At 59.7% G+C, this 15,384-nt stretch overlaps 1 protein-coding gene across 1 annotated transcript; it reads left to right on the forward strand.

The window, feature by feature from the left end:
* Positions 1-9,530: 9,530 nt before the first annotated feature.
* Positions 9,531-15,101, forward strand: ST3GAL2 (ST3 beta-galactoside alpha-2,3-sialyltransferase 2). Its single transcript, XM_069868712.1, has 7 exons — positions 9,531-9,804; positions 9,892-10,317; positions 10,437-10,630; positions 10,869-11,048; positions 11,297-11,342; positions 11,498-11,617; positions 12,382-15,101. Exons 2-7 carry the CDS (start codon positions 9,985-9,987, stop codon positions 12,553-12,555), a joined length of 1,047 nt encoding a protein of 348 aa, XP_069724813.1. The 5' UTR covers positions 9,531-9,804; positions 9,892-9,984; the 3' UTR covers positions 12,556-15,101.
* The last annotated feature ends 283 nt before the right edge of the window (positions 15,102-15,384 follow it).

Genomic DNA, 15,384 nt, shown 5'->3' on the forward strand with positions numbered 1-15,384 from the left:
TTCTGGGAGTTGTAGTCCGGCACCTCCCCCGCGCCCCGGCGTACGCCGGGGCGCGGGGGAGGCGCCGGACTACAACTCCCAGAGGGCCTCGCGCGGAGTTCGCCGCTTAAAGGCGCAGTGCCCCGCCCCCGGAGGGCGGTGGCGGGGCCCGGGAGCGCCCGGCGGCGCCGAGACGGAGCCAGGCAGGTACCGGGCGGGGGGCGGATCGCGGGCTGGATGGCGGGGGAGCGCGCAGCCGGGATGCAGCGCAGTCGGTCCCGCGGTGCTGGACCTGGGGGGATGCGCTGGACCTGTGTGTTGGTCCCAGGAGGATGCGCTGGTCCTGGGTGCTGGTCCTGGGAGGATGAGCTGGTCCTTGGTGCTGGTCCCGGGAGGATGCGCTGGTCCTGGGAGGATGCGCTGGTCCTGGGAAAATGAGCTGGTCCTTGGTGCTGGTCCCGGGAGGATGTGTTGGTCCTGGGTGCTGGTCCTGGGAGGATGCGCTGGTCCTGGGTGCTGGTCCCAGGAGGATGTGCTGGTCCTGGGAGGATGCGCTGGTCCTGGGAAAATGAGCTGGTCCTGGGTGCTGGTCCTGGGAGGATACGCTGGTCCCAGGAGGATGTGATGGTCCTGGGTGCTGGTCCTGGAAGGATGCACTGGGCCTGGGAGGATGCGCTGGTCCTGCGAGGATGTGCTGGTCCAAGGTGCTGGTCCCAGGAGGATGCGCTGGTCCTTGGTGCTGGTCCTGGGTGCTGGTCCTGGAAGGATGCACTGGGCCTGGGAGGATGTGCTAGTCCTGGGTGCTGGTCGCAGGAGGATGCGCTGGTCCTGGGTGCTGGTCCTGGAAGGATGCACTGGACCTGGGAGGATGCACTGGTCCTGCACGGATGTGCTGGTCCTAGGTGCTGGTCCTGGGTGCTGGTCCTGGGAGAATGAGCTGGTCCTTGGTGCTGGTCCCAGGAGGATGTGTTGGTCCTGGGAGGATGTGCTGGTCCTGAGTGGATGGGTCCTGGGTGCTGGACCTGGGTGCTGATTCTGGGAGGATGCGCTGGTCCTTGGTGCTGGTCCCAGGAGGATGTGATGGTCCTGGGAGGATGTGCTGGTCTTGGGGGGTATGTGCTAGCCCCAGGAGGATGCACTTGCCCCATGTGCTAGCCCCGGGAGGATGTGGTGGCACTTGGTGCTGGCCCCAGGAGGATGTGCACTGGTCCTGGGAGGACATGCTAGCCCCGAGAGGATGTGCTGGTCCTGGGTGCTGGCCTTGGGAGGCTATGTGCTAGCCCTGGGTGCTGGCCAGTGAGGATGCACTAGCCCCCAGAGGGTATGTACTGGCCGCAGGTGCTGGCCCTAGGGAGCGTGCAGCCTCGCTGTGCTGGATTCAGTCCTGGGGTGCTGGCCCCGGGAGGACGCGCTGGCACTGATCCTGCCCACGGTCCGTGTGTTCTGGTCCCTGGAGGATGCGCTGGCACCGGGTGCTGGCACCGAGGCGTGTGACACCCCTGTCAGCCGTGTGACACAGGGCTGCACGACGCGGGGCACCCCTTGGTTCAGCAGTGGCAGCCAGGGTTTCACAAACACAGCGCGAGCATCCCTGGGGACAAGGTAGGAAACTGTGACACCAAGCAGAGAACCGTCCCTTGCTGGCGTCTGCGTGCCGGGTGGCAGCGCGGGCGCTGGGTACAGTCGGTGTCTCACCCGCTGGGGTGTGTGCCTGCCTGGCATCGTGGCATCTTTCCCTGACCAGGGCACGGCTGCTGGAGCAGGGTTGGTGCTGGAGCTCAGTTTTTAGAGCCTGGTGATGTGCAGGGTCCCCACGCGCACTGGGGCTTGGGTGCTGCCAAGAGGAAGGCGAGGATTTGCTTGAGCCCCAGCTGCGGAGCCAGAGCGATTACTGCAGAGCTTCCAATCGTTCCCCCATCCGAGCAGGAGGATTTTTGAGGGGGAGGACGGTGCTCCGGCGGCAGGCAAGCTCAAACCAGAGGAAGGGCCCCAACCCCTGCTGCTGCGAGAGAACAGAAAACATGGCTGGGTGAAACCAGACAACACCAAATCCCCAAAAGTTGCTGCGCTTCCCTTCAGGAAAACGGGTGAGCTTGGAGCTGGCGGAGGTGATTTTGCCCCCTGTTATCCCCCCTGTACCCAGCGCTGCCCCCACGAGCAGGGCTGCCTGCTCCCCGGCTGGGGCGGCGAGCGGGGACGGGAAGTTGCTCAGCGCTTTGGGCTTGGTTTTCCTTTTCCTTCCCCTTTTTTTTTTTTTTTTTTTATCAGAGCCAGATGTCGCATCCGCAGCGGCGAAGCTCGGGCTGCCTTGTGCTGCCGGTGCCCCCCTCCCGGCCGCGTGCACGCGCCCGTCCGTCTGTCTCTCTGTCTGTCTGTCTGTCTGTGCCCATCTGGCAGCCGTAGCAGCAGCCTCGCTGCCGGTTGCGTGCGGCAGCTGCCTGTCCAAAGCGTTTCGCTCTCCTCCGAGGAGCTCATGGCGGTTTCTCGGGAACGGCACAGACGCGCTCTGCTCGCTCGCCCACGCTTGGCCGGCGCAGGAGGCTGGCAGCGGGAGCAGCCTGGGAGAGCCCCGGCAGCCGCGCGCCCAGGGAACCTACTTGGGCTTGAATTTTCATGCCCAAACAAGCTCCAAACTGCCACTGTTCGGCAAAAGGCTCCGGTGGCACCAAGGGTGCGATGGTTTCCCCGCTGGATACCGCCTGGCTTGGCCCGTTCCAGGGAGCTGGCAGCTTGGTGGCTTTCCTCTCCTCCACTTGCATTTAATTCTTGCGAGAGCGCAAGCTGCTAATTGCTCTTCAGCGGTTCGGCCGGCTTTGGTGCTTCTCTTCGAGCTGTGATTTATTGGAGCCCGACAGTCCCGAAGGCTTGGGATGTGGCAGGAGAAGCTGGGAACCTCCTCGCCCTGCCTTGCCAGCCTTTGCATTGGCTTCTCTTGGCTTTGCAGCGCTCTGTGCCAGCGGCATCTCCCAAAAGCTTTTTTTTTTGGAGACTGCAAGAGATTTGGGCCCCAGCTCCACGGCAAAGTTCCCAGAGATACCTCCAAACCTACCCATGGATGAATGGTGAATGTATAGAATCATAGAATCACCAGGTTGGAAACGACCCACCAGATCATCGAGTCCAACCATTCCTATCAAACACTAAACCATGTCCCTCAGCACCTCGTCCACCCGTCCCTTAAACCCCTCCAGGGAAGGGGACTCAACCACTTCCCGGAGCAGCCTGTGCCAGTGAAACCCAATTAATTTTTATATATGTGCACGCGTGCAATATGGATCTTTATTTTCTTACTAGATGAATATTTCAGTGCCGAGGCTCTAAACTAACCCGCGCAGCAGTCGCTCTTGGGAAACCAGAGCAAGCTGCAGTCGCTTTGGTCCGGGTGCCACCGTGTCCCCAGCAAGGGACTTTTGATCTGCAACAGTAATTGGGCTAATTAGAAAAATGCAAATGCTCCCCCTTCTCCCTGAGCGATCGAGCAGAGCATCAGCCAGCAGAGAGAAGTCAGGTTCCCTCGCCAGTGGAGCTGCTCTAATTTTATATTTAATGGGAGTCCTCGGCAGTCACCGGGCTGTGCTGGGATCGACGGGCTTCCGCTGGGGATGCCTTTTATAACATCCCTGCTATCAAATTTCATAGGTACAATTTTCCTTACGAGCTCAGTGGCCTCAGCACTGCCTGCAAGCGGAACAAACTCCAACATGGGGCTGCCCAGCAGCATGCACCGAGTTTGCAGTTCCTTGTCGGGGCTGTCCCAGGGGAGCCGTCAGCCTCGAAAGCCTTTGGGTTTCCACCACCTCTTGTCCTTGGTGCTGCCAAGCCCTGGAGAGGGGGATGGTGAGGTACAGGGGGGTCCTGCTTGCCTTCCCCGGGCAAAGGCCATGGCCAGCGGCGCCTCCTGGCACGGAGTCCACCCATCCGGTACTCCTGCACATATTTTCCCTGTGAGGCATCGAGCATAAAATGAGCTGTGGTGGAGGAAGGGGAGCAGCTCGCTGGGTGATGGTGAGTGAGCAAGGACCCTGCCCTTGCCAGGGACCACGCGTGCACCCACTGTGGCTGCATCTTTGAGGTGGCTGAGGATGGAGGGAGGTCAGTTTGGGGCTGACCGTGGGCTGCAGCCCTGCTGTGGCAGGTGGGGAGGCGGACATGGACTAGGCAGACCCCACAAGATGGAAACGTGGCCAGCAGCAGGCAGTTGGCTCCCTGTGGCGCCCGGTGGCTTTGCACCAGGAGCTGTGGGGAGGACAGGCGAGAGGAGGAGGCAGTGAAGGGTGGTGAGCGCTCCTCGGCTCCACTTGGTCCTCATCGGGACCCAACTTGGTGGTACCTGACCCAGATGTACCTGATGTGGTGGTACGCGAGCTGGTGGCTTGGTGGTACCTGACCTGGTGGTATCTGAGCTGCCACTTCAGCGGTTGCTGCTGTGGTGGTTCCTGGTGGTACATAACCTACTGGCTCGGTGGTACCTGACCTGGTGGCAGCTGATCTGGTGGTACATGGAGGCCAGTTCCAAGTGGTGTCCCCAGGGCTCAGCGCTGGGTCCAGCCCTGTTCAATGTCTTTATCAATGACCTGAATGAAGGCATCGAGTGCACCCTTAGTGCACACTAAGCTGGGTGGAAGCGTGGATCTGCTGGAGGGCAGGGAGGCTCCAAAGGGATCTGAACAGGCTGGACCGCTGGGCTGAGACCAATGGGATGAGGTTTAACAAGGCCAAATGCCGGGTCCTGCACTTGGGGCAAAACAACCCTGAGCAGCTACAGACTAGGAGAAGTCTGGCTGGAAACTGCCTGGAGGAGAGGGACCTGGGGGTGTTGGTTGACAGCGACTGAACATGAGCCAGCAGTGGCCTAGGGGGCCAAGAAGGCCAAGGGCATCTTGGCTTGGATCAGAAACGGCGTGGCCAGCAGGTCCAGGGAGGTTCTTCTCCCTCTGTACTCGGCACTGGTGAGACCGCTCCTCGAATCCTGTGTTCAGTTCTGGGCCCCTCACCACAAGAAGGATGTTGAGGCTCTGGAGCGAGTCCAGAGAAGAGCAACGAAGCTAGTGAAGGGGCTGGAGAACAAGAGGAGCGTCTGAGAGAGCTGGGGGTGTTTAGCCTGGAGAAGAGGAGGCTGAGGGGAGACCTCATTGCTCTCTACAACTACCTGAAAGGAGGTTGTGGAGAGGAGGGAGCTGGGCTCTTCTCCCAAGTGACAGGGGACAGGACGAGGGGGAATGGCCTCAAGCTCCGCCAGGGGAGGTTCAGGCTGGACATCAGTAAAAACTATTTCACGGAAAGGGTCATTGGGCCCTGGCAGAGGCTGCCCAGGGAGGGGGTTGAGTCCCCTTCCCTGGAGGGGTTTAAGGGACAGGTGGATGAAGTGCTGAGGGACATGGTTTAGTGATTAGTGGGAATGGTTGGACTTGATGATCCGGTGGGTCCTTTCCAACCTGGTTATTCTATGATTCTATGACCTGGTGCTACCCAAGCTGGTAGGTTCCTGGTGCCCAGCTCGGTGGTTCTCAGCCGCTGGGCAGTTGGTGCAACCTGGAGGCTCTGTGGTGCCCACCTGGGAGCTCAGGGTAGCAGGACTGGGTCTGCCCTGCGGTTCTGGGCACCGGGGGCTGGCAGGGGCAGGAGTGTCCCTGCTGAACCAGGCTGAGCAGCAAGTCCCCCTTCCCTCCTCACTCGTTCTGCCTCGGAGAGGAGGATGCTGGCAGATGGCTGAGGGGTGTCCCTTCTGGGGGACGGGGCCATCAGCTGCAGGGGCTGGCACACGCGGCTCATGGTCCCGATGAGCCCATGCGTGCGTGTGAGCTGTGGGGGCCGCCGGCTGCCTCTGCCAGTGTGTGTTTTCAGCAGAGGGAGGGCTGCCAGATGGGCTGCACGGCCAGAGCCCCCCCAGCCAGCATCACCCCGTGAACGTGGGCTGGAGCGAGTGCCCCTAGGGCCCCCACAGAGCTGCGGTCGAGCAGAGGGGCTTAGGACGCTACCGGACTGGTCCCTGCAAGTCCCATCCGCTGGCAAGGTTAGGAGCATCCCTTTCTGAGCTTTTCCCACTGCTGGGACCTCTCCTGAGCTGCCAAATCCCAAAGGAAACGGCCTTGGCCATGGCTGGAGCCCATCCCAGTGCCACACTGGGGATTTCGCCTCCTGTGCTTTTTCCTGGCCCCATCCCAGCACCGAGGGATCAGCCCGAAATAACCCCTCCAGATGCCAGGCATGAGGAAACGCTGAAACTGCTGGGTGAGAGGAGGGTTTAAAGCACGGAAAACCCAATTAACTTGGCTCCATTAGCTGATTGAGCTGGCTGATAAGAGTATATGATTAATTAAAAGGATGAAGAATAAGTTACCAGGTCCTCGCTGCTGACGGGGTGTGGCGATGGCTTAACCCATGAAATTGCCTTCTCCTCTTAATACCTGGTGCTCAGCTACCACCAGCCATCAATCCTTCGTGGCATTGCTTAACGACAGGGAGAAATATCCTTTAGCAACACTGGATTTGGAGCATCCAGCTTCCAGGGAAAGCAAAAAAACCAACAATCAAGAGGAAAATCTGATCCCTCTGGCTGAGTGGCGCAGGAAAGAACCTATTTAATTAAGCACCCTTTCCTCACTGGATCTTGCTTTGGCTTTGGAAATCAAGTAATGCAGAGGGATGGGAGCGATGTCCCCGGCCGTGGTGCCCGCGGGAGATGCCCGCGTGCCATTAGCGCGGAGCTAACGAGAGCTGATGGCCACGGCGCAGGCGAGCTCCTCCACCCCGAGGGCTGCAGCCTCAGGCAGCCACTCAGGCCACAGCAAAAAGCAAATTGGAGTGATGTGGGGGGAAATTCTATAATCCCCTTGCTAAAGCCAGGCCTGGAACCACTGGGGAAGGCAAATGGACGCACAACGTGTCTTTCTGCCTGAGGCTGAAGGAGCTGGGAGAAGACTCAACTTGCATCCACTCCCTTCCCTGTTGGAAAAAAACCAACCAAACCTAAAAATCTCATTTTTTCCACCCGTGACAGTAGGAGGGATGCCGGTCTGGAATGCGGAAGGTCCCTGTGTGCTTCCTGCTCCTCCACCTACGAAAGGTTAGAGGGGATGTCCCAGGGCACAGGTGGCACCTGGACACCCACAGGTGCATTCCTGGGGGAATCTTCACCCTCAGCATTCCCAGGAGGAGCAGCAGCTGGCACAGGCAGCGCTGTCTCTGCTCCCCTTCTCTCCCCGCCTCAAGAGGGGTGGCATCCCAGCTCCTGGGAATGCTCCTTCCTTCACCCACCTCATCATTTACCAGCAAGGAAATCGGTGCCCAAAACCTCAGGGTATCCTAGAACCAAGCAAACAAAGCCGACGAGACCTAAAAAAGCCAAGCGGGGCTGCGCTCGGTGGCGTTACAGCCAATGGGGAAGGGGAAGGCGTCCTCCAGGCCCTGGGGCTGTCGGTCGCATCGCTCCTGCGTTCATCCCGAAATGAAAGATTATATGATTGGAAAAATCACTCAGCTGTAAAAGCGGTGGAGAGATTTGCTGGGACCTTTTAATAGCCTCGCTTCGTTAGCTCTTGCAAGCAAAAAGAAACTCATGTTCGATGAGCGCATGGTCTGCAGGAGGCGATTAAGGAGACCAGGGGATGATTTGGGGAACTGGAGTGTATTTAATGGTGTCGCTGTGTTGCTGGGCTCACTCATTAAAGAAGAAATCCCCAAATCCCCAGTTACTTTAAGAAGAAAACACCAAAACCTGGTGCAAAGAGCCCTCGCAATGCCCCCGGCCAGCTGGGGTTTTATCTGGGGGAGGCAGGTTGGGTTTGACTTTGGGAGCTGGCAGGCAAGGGATGGTTAATGCTGGGATGTTATGGATGCTGAGATCTGTAAGGACCTGTGCGGATGGAAATAACCGCCTGCCCTTGCTCGGAAAGTGATGACTCAAATAAGCCACTTTTAAAGATGCTTTAACACACATGAGCTGGCCTGGAGAATGTTTTTCCCTTGCCTGTGGTTGGGGGCAGCTCTAGGAACCCCCGGGATGGGGCCACATAAAACACGCTCCAGCTGCCGGGCTGGGCTGGGGAGCTGGCAACGGGATTTTCCCCCTTTCACTGGAGACAAAAATACCACCAGCCTGTGGTAGTTGATTTCCTCTTGCTTTTAAAAAGCCCCGCGGGGCAGAGAGTGGCAGGAGCAGGGGAAGGGGGATCAACCCATCCTAGTTGGTGTCCCCACCACATCGCAGCTAAAAAGAGCCCGGAGTCGCTTTTTACCTCCAAAATCTTCCAGCCTTGTGCATCCGGGAGGGGTGGGGTTTATAGCCTTTTACTGGCTTGATCCCAAATTCCCTGAGATGCAAACCCTCCCTTTACCCACCCCTGCTTTTTCCGCTGGCAGCGACCCAAGAAACTCAGAGCAGTCACTCGCTGGCCACGCTTGTGCCGCGTAGGCACAATAAACCCTCCCTGAGCCCGTAAAAAGTCTTAAACAATTGTTCCTGGGACGTGCAACCGGTTTCTGGCTCTTCCTTTAAAGCCTGTCGCTGCTCGGAGAAATATTTGACAGTGGGTTAATGGTTTGGGCAGGAGCCAGATGGGCTGGGGAGGGTTTTTGCTCCAAGCTTAGGGGTCTCTCCCATCGTGGCAAGGAGCTTTTTTTTGGGAGCTGGGCAATCTCCATCCCTGGTAAGGAAGCCAGCGCCTGCCGGAGGTCGTGTTTTTGTGGGTAAGAGGCGTCCTGGTGGCTGCCAGCTCCTAATTAGCGCTGCCGGCCTAATTGGGGCCAGGGCTGAGCCGGGGAGGCGATGCTGCTGCAGGGTTTGGCCCTTGGGGATCCTGCCCTGGCATCCCCTTCTCCAAAAACGCACCAGAGGGATCCTGCCCCAGCTCAGCAGCTGGGTTAAAAGGGGATTTAAAAGGGGATTTAAAAGGGGATTTGCAGCCTTTTGGGTTTTTGGCTGAGGAGGTGGGGGGTTCTGGCTTTGTCCCCCTGGCTCAGGGAGCTTGGCTGCTCCTCCCGTCCCTCCCCGGGCGCAGGCGCCGGCACCTCTGCCCCGGCTATTTTTACCCGCCGGGATCACGAGCAAGCGGGTGACCTTCCCCGAGGGACGGTGCCTCGCGGAGGGGCGACAGCTGCCCAGGGTGCCCGTCGGGCTGTGAAACGGCTGCTTCCCGGCTGCCCTGGTGGCAGCGGCAGCCGGCAAAGAGGGTTGTGGAGGGGCTGCTTGTGGCTCCATAGAGAAGAAGCATTGAGCCAACGGAAAGGAGCCTCTTGTTCGGCTCCAGAGGCGAGTTCGTGGTTAAACCTTTGTCTGGCAGAGATAGGGAGGGCAGAGCCTGGGACCCCCCTCAGATTGAAGCCAGCACGGACGGGCAACGCCAGCATCTCGGCTCTCTTCACATCCCGTGCCTGCTTATGCCCTTCGAGGGCTTCTCATCCCTCACGGTCCTATGCTGGGGACGGGCTGGATGTCATTTCGTGAGACTTAATGTGGAATAAACAAACTCTGTGCCCCCCAGCACTCTCCTCCTGCTTGGTGCAGTTCCCTCGTGGTCCCTTAACTCACCATCCCCTCCTTCCTGCTCCAGGCCGCTATCGTCATGGCCACGTTCCCGAGGCGCAGGGCAGCGAGCCAGCGGATCAGCTAGAGCCTGGGGACGATGAGGACCAGCGCAGCCAAGAACCAGCTGGGGCCAGGACCTGGAGGAGCCGCCGAGGCGCGGGGCTGAGGCTGGTGTGCCGAGCTGTGCCAGACCCCCGCGCCGCTGCGCCCGGTGGCAGATGCTCCCTGCCCGGGACACGGAGCCAGCGGGGGCCCTCGCCACGGCCGGAGCACGCGGATGGAAAGCTGCAGCCCGGCAGGTAGGAGGCCAGCGTGGCAGCTCACAGGGAAGCTCTTCATCTCCCACGCCGCAGCGGTGCTGATTTAAAGCTCTTTTGGTCCCGCAGGGAGGCTTGCTGGCCGGCTGACGCCATCCCGCGCCCTATGCCCGAGCCCTATGCCGGAGCGGGCGCCCTCTCCGGCTCAGCCGCCCGCCGACCATGAAGTGCTCGTTGCGCTTCTGCTTCCTTTCGACGGCCTTCCTGCTCGTCTTCGTCATGTCCCTCCTCTTCACCTACTCCCACCACAGCATCGCCTACCTGGACCCCGGCGGGCTGGGCGGCATCCACCGGGTGAAGCTGGTGCCCGGCTACGCCGGCGCGCAGCGGCTCAGCAAGGCAGGGCCCTATCCCCGTGGCTGCGCCTGCCCGCGCTGCCCGGCCGGCGATGCCGGGGCTGCCGACTGGTTTGACGGGCGCTACGACGGAGCCGTCTCCCCGGTGTGGACCAAGGAAAACATGGACCTGCCCCCCGACGTCCAGCGGTGGTGGATGGTGAGCGAGGGGACGGGTCCCCCGGCTGCCCGCTCTGACGTGGGAGCAGCTTTCTCCTCCGCGGGCGAGGAGGGGGCCGCTGGCTGATGCCCCCGAACTCTTTCCTTTCACCCTCGCAGATGCTGCAACCCCAGTTCAAGTCCCACAGCACCCGCGAGGTCCTAAGCAAGCTCTTCCAGATCGTGCCGGGCGAGGATCCGTACCGCTCCCGTGACCCGCACCGCTGCCGCCGCTGTGCCGTGGTTGGCAACTCAGGCAACCTGCGTGGCTCCGGCTACGGGCCGGAGATCGATGGGCACGACTTCATCATGCGGTGAGGGACGGGGAGCACTGCCGGGGGCTGGCCCTGTGCCGTACGGCACAGCTGCTCGGGCAGGGAGCATCGTGGGTCCCACGGGCTGCAGGTCCTGCCCCGCTGCCACCCTGGGCTGGCTTGGAGGGACCCTCAGCTCATCCCAGCAGCCTGGGAAACGGCTCCTCAGCAGCCTCCGGCAGCGAGGGACACCCGCCTCATCTGCCAGGGTGCCACCTTCTTCACTCTTTCTCCCCAGGATGAACCAGGCCCCCACGGTGGGTTTCGAGGGTGACGTGGGCGGTCGGACCACGCACCACTTCATGTACCCGGAGAGTGCCAAGAACCTGCCCGCCAACGTCAGCTTCGTGCTGGTGCCCTTCAAAACCCTGGACCTGCTCTGGATCGCCAGCGCTCTCTCTACTGGCCAGATCAGGTTGTAAGTACCCAGCAGGCACCGACAGCACCATAGAATCGTAGAATCACCAGGTTGGAAGAGACCCACCGGATCATTGAGTCCAACCATTCCTATCAAAGGAATGCCGCGGGGGTAGCTCTTTTGGGAGCCACGGGGATTCATCGTTTTCTCCCTCCCAGATTATCTCCCGGCACCAGTTCCCCTGGCAGCTTGGGCTGGGGGGCACGGGACCACCAGGAGCTCACTTGCCTCTCCTTTTTTTTTCCCAGCACATACGCGCCTGTGAAGCCTTTTCTGCGGGTGGACAAAGAAAAGGTAAGGGAGGCTCATCCTAACAAGTACCTGTTTGGCCAAAGTCGCCTCATCTTCCCCTGGGGTCCCCGTGCACATCTTGGGGCTCCTTCCTGGGTTGCTGATGCTGAAGGAAGCGAGGCTGGGACGCTGGTGCTAACCCCAGCCCGTCCTCCCAGGTGCAGATTTACAATCCTGCCTTCTTCAAGTACATCCACGACCGCTGGACGGAGCACCACGGGCGCTACCCCTCCACCGGCATGCTGGTGCTCTTCTTCGCCCTCCACGTCTGCGACGAGGTGGGTGGTGGCTCCTCGGGGTCCTTCCTCTGGGCTCGGAGGTGGGTTTGCTGGGATCATAGAATCATAGAATCACCAGGTTGGAAAAGACCCACCGGATCATCGAGTCCAACCATTCCCATCAACCACTAAACCATGTCCCTCAGCACCTCATCCACCTGTCCCTTAAAGACCTCCAGGGAAGGTGACTCAACCACCTCCCTGCGCAGCCTCTGCCAGTGCCCAGTGACCCTTTCTGTGAAAAATATTTTCCTAATGTTCAGCCTGAACCTCCCCTGGTGGAGCTTGAGGCCATTCCCTCTCGTCCTGTCCCCTGTCCCTTGGGAGAAGAGCCCAGCTCCCTCCTCTCCACAACCTCCTTTCAGGTAGTTGGAGAGAGCAATGAGGTCTCCCCTCAGCCTCCTCTTCTCCAGGCTAAACACCCCCAGCTCTCTCAGCCGTTCCTCATAAGGCCTGTTCTCCAGCCCCCTCACCAGCTTTGTTGCTCTTCTCTGGACTCGCTCCAGAGCCTCAACATCCTTCTGGTGGTGAGGGGCCCAGAACTGAACACAGGATTCCTGGACCTCACAGGGTTAAGGAGGGAGGAGGTTTCTGCTTTGGGTCCAACTGCAGCAGTTTCACTTGCGCTGGTTGCCTAAGGCCAGGGTGATGGGCACCCTCGAGCTGTGGGGAGGCTGTGAAGAGGGATGCGTGTTTTTTTTAACACGGTGGGTTCTCAGCTGAGAGGGGTTAGGGCTGACTCACCCCCGTGCTCGGCTCTGCAGGTGAACGTCTTCGGGTTCGGCGCCGACAGCCGCGGGAACTGGCACCACTACTGGGAGAACAACCGCTACGCCGGCGAGTTCAGGAAGACGGGGGTGCACGACGCCGACTTCGAGGCGCACATCATCGACATGCTGGCCAAAACCAGCAAGATCGAGGTTTACCGGGGGAACTGAGAGCTGCGCCTCCTCCACCTCCCCTGCTCCAGCCACGTCCAGGCTGCCCACGGGGCAGAGGGTCTCCCCGGCAGCCTTGGGCGATGAGCACTGGGTGGGCTCGGTGGCTCCGTGCCGCCGGCAGAGCCGCCCCGCTGATATTTGGTGCCTCCAGCAGCCAATCAGGTTCAGAGCTAAAGGAGACTTTTTGCTTTTTTTTTTTTTTTAATTATTATTATTATTATTATAAGGAACCCAGCGAGGAAGGATTTGTAAACACAATCAGCGACTGACCGGGTGGCAGCGGCCGCCTCGCATCTCTTTACAGTCAAACCAAATGCTGCTCTTTTTAAAACAAGACACCCCCCACCCCACCGAAGACTTTGGGGAGCACGCGAGCCCTGGGAGACACGGTGGCCGAGCAGCCTCACCAGTGGAACCAGCTGCTGCTTTCTTCCTTTGTTTGGATTTTGGGTTTTTTGGGTTGTTTTTTTTTTAAACCCACCTGGCACAGCCGCTGCCGCTCCTTCCCCGGGGAAGCTTCCCGGCGTGGTTGTGAGCACGTGGATCCATCACCGGGAGCCAGCAGCCGCCGTCACCGATGCTTGGCTGCGGGCTGGTGGCTGCTGGCACAGCCGAGCTGGGGGATGGAGAGCAACCCTGGCTTCAGGGCCGGGCATCCCGGCTCCTCTAATGACTGAGGAAGCGTAGGATGGATTTCAGGTGCGAAGAGGCAGCTAAGAAACCTGGCAGAGCGGCAGCCTGGTCCCCCTGACTGGGCTCTGCGAGGGCTTGCAGGTTGTTCGAGGGATGCAGGATGCTCGAGGGATGCAGGATGCAGCAGCAGGTTGGGCCTCGCGGGAGGGAAGATGAGATTTCCCTTCGCTTTCAGGCTGGGAAAAACCACCAGATTAGAGATAGCTTTAGTGGGTGAATGAACCGTGCTTTTGCTTTCGTGTTGCTATAAATAGACAGCTCTGGCGAGAAGCTGAAATCCCAAAGTCTTTGCTCCGTTAGCGAGGGTGGGGCTTGGTTTACACCAGCCTGTGCCCTCCCGGGGTTTCCCTGGGGCACGGGATGGGAAACGCAGAAGGAAATTACACCAGAGGTGTAATTAAAACCACTCTGGGTCAATCAGGCGGGTGGGGGGTTCTCTAGGACATGCTGGAAAGCTCAAGAAACAGGCAATCATGGGAAAGATGCCCTGGTGAGGGTGGTGGGTGCCCGGCCCGATGCAGAGCCCCGCGGTGCCAGGGCAGAGGCTGCGGGGCTGGAGCCGGGCTGGCAGGAGCCCTGCCCACACCACCTGGTTGCAATAGTCGTTAGAGGAACAATCACCACAGGGTTGTTTTGGGGCTTGGAATTCCTTTTTTTGCCCTTTTGTATCTGGCTTTTTTTTTTTTTGTAGCAGCCTCTTACCTGTTTTCTCTGTTTCGGTTTGGTTGTTTTTCAGGGTTTCTTCTTTTTTTTTTGTTTTTGAGGTTTCTCTCCACAAGTGTGAAACATGAGGGTTTGAGTCACCTGGAGCAGGCACTGAGCATCCCCTGCGCTGGGGAAATGCATCTTTTCTGTCTGCAGGGCTTTAAACCCCTGAGTTTCGTGGTGGGTTTTGGTCGAAGCGGTGCTGCCTCGGTGCGAGCAGCCCACCCGCAACCTGCAACCGCCGCGGCCAGCCCCGAGCTCCGCTCCCAACCCAGGACGGGGAGGCAGGTTGCAGCAAGCCCGAGTCCCCACCTTCCCTGGGATGGTTTATTTTAGGGGAACTAAAATTACAAACCACAAAACCACAAGCAACAATGAGTGCCTTGACCATCCCCTGTCGGCTCTGCTGGGCTGTGCGGTCGGGGCTTGGCCAATCTATCTGGTGGTTGTAGCCGCTTCCCTCCTCGCGCCGAGCTGGATCTTAGCTGGGAGGTGCTGCTGGGGGAGATAGGGATGCAGCCAGGCCACCACAGTGGCTGGGGAGGCTAAATCCAGCATGACGAGGCTGGATCAGCTCCTATCTCCAGGCCAGACAATCACAAGGCGAGCGGAGATGCCGGGTACCCCACCTGGGTACCAAACCTCCCGGCAGCACGGTGGTGGCATTCGGCAAAGGGTGCGCTTGCGGTGCCTGGCTGCCCCAGTAGTATATTTTTGTGTTAAGTTTGTTCCCCTCCACCCCTTTTTCTTTTCTTAAAATTGTTATTATTATTATTATTATTTTTTATTTAAGCTGTCCCGCTAGGACTCGCGACCACTTCTGTTAGTCTGGCAGAGCGGCCGCCGGCCCCGCAGACGAGGCGAGCACCACTGGACTGTACAGAGAGGAGAGGGAGGCAGGGGCTCCAGGCAGGGCGCAGGGGGCCAGGCTCGCCCTCCTCGCAGAGGTCGGCTTCGTCACGCGGTGCCTGATCCAGCACCCATCGCCTCCCGCCCCGCTGGGAGAGACGCGTGCTCTGACCTGGGGCTGGGAGCGGGCGGGCGGCTCTGCCCGTAGCCTCTGTGTACATGGGTACTTCTGCACACAACTGTCTTAAAACAATTTTGGGTTTTTTTTAAAAGTCAATAAAAATCATGCATCGGAACCCGCTCCGTGGTTTCCTTCCTGCACCAGAGCCCAAGCTGCAGTGGGGTGAGGAGGGAAAGGGAGCGGCAGCGCTGGTGGGGCCAGGAGGATGCGCTCCTGGTGTCTCCGTTAAGGCTGAAGTTCGCTCTGTCCACTGGAGCCAATGGCACTGCCCACCCAGACCTGCCTCCGTGTCCAATACAGCCCTCGGGAGCAGCCCTGGGGCCTGAAGAGGCTCCGGTCTCACACAGCCCTGAGCCCCTGCATGGCACGGGGAATCATAGAATCATCAGGTTGGAAAA

This window comes from Phaenicophaeus curvirostris, chromosome 14, assembly GCF_032191515.1.
Source record: "Phaenicophaeus curvirostris isolate KB17595 chromosome 14, BPBGC_Pcur_1.0, whole genome shotgun sequence".
In the NCBI taxonomy this organism is placed as follows: domain Eukaryota; kingdom Metazoa; phylum Chordata; class Aves; order Cuculiformes; family Cuculidae; genus Phaenicophaeus; species Phaenicophaeus curvirostris.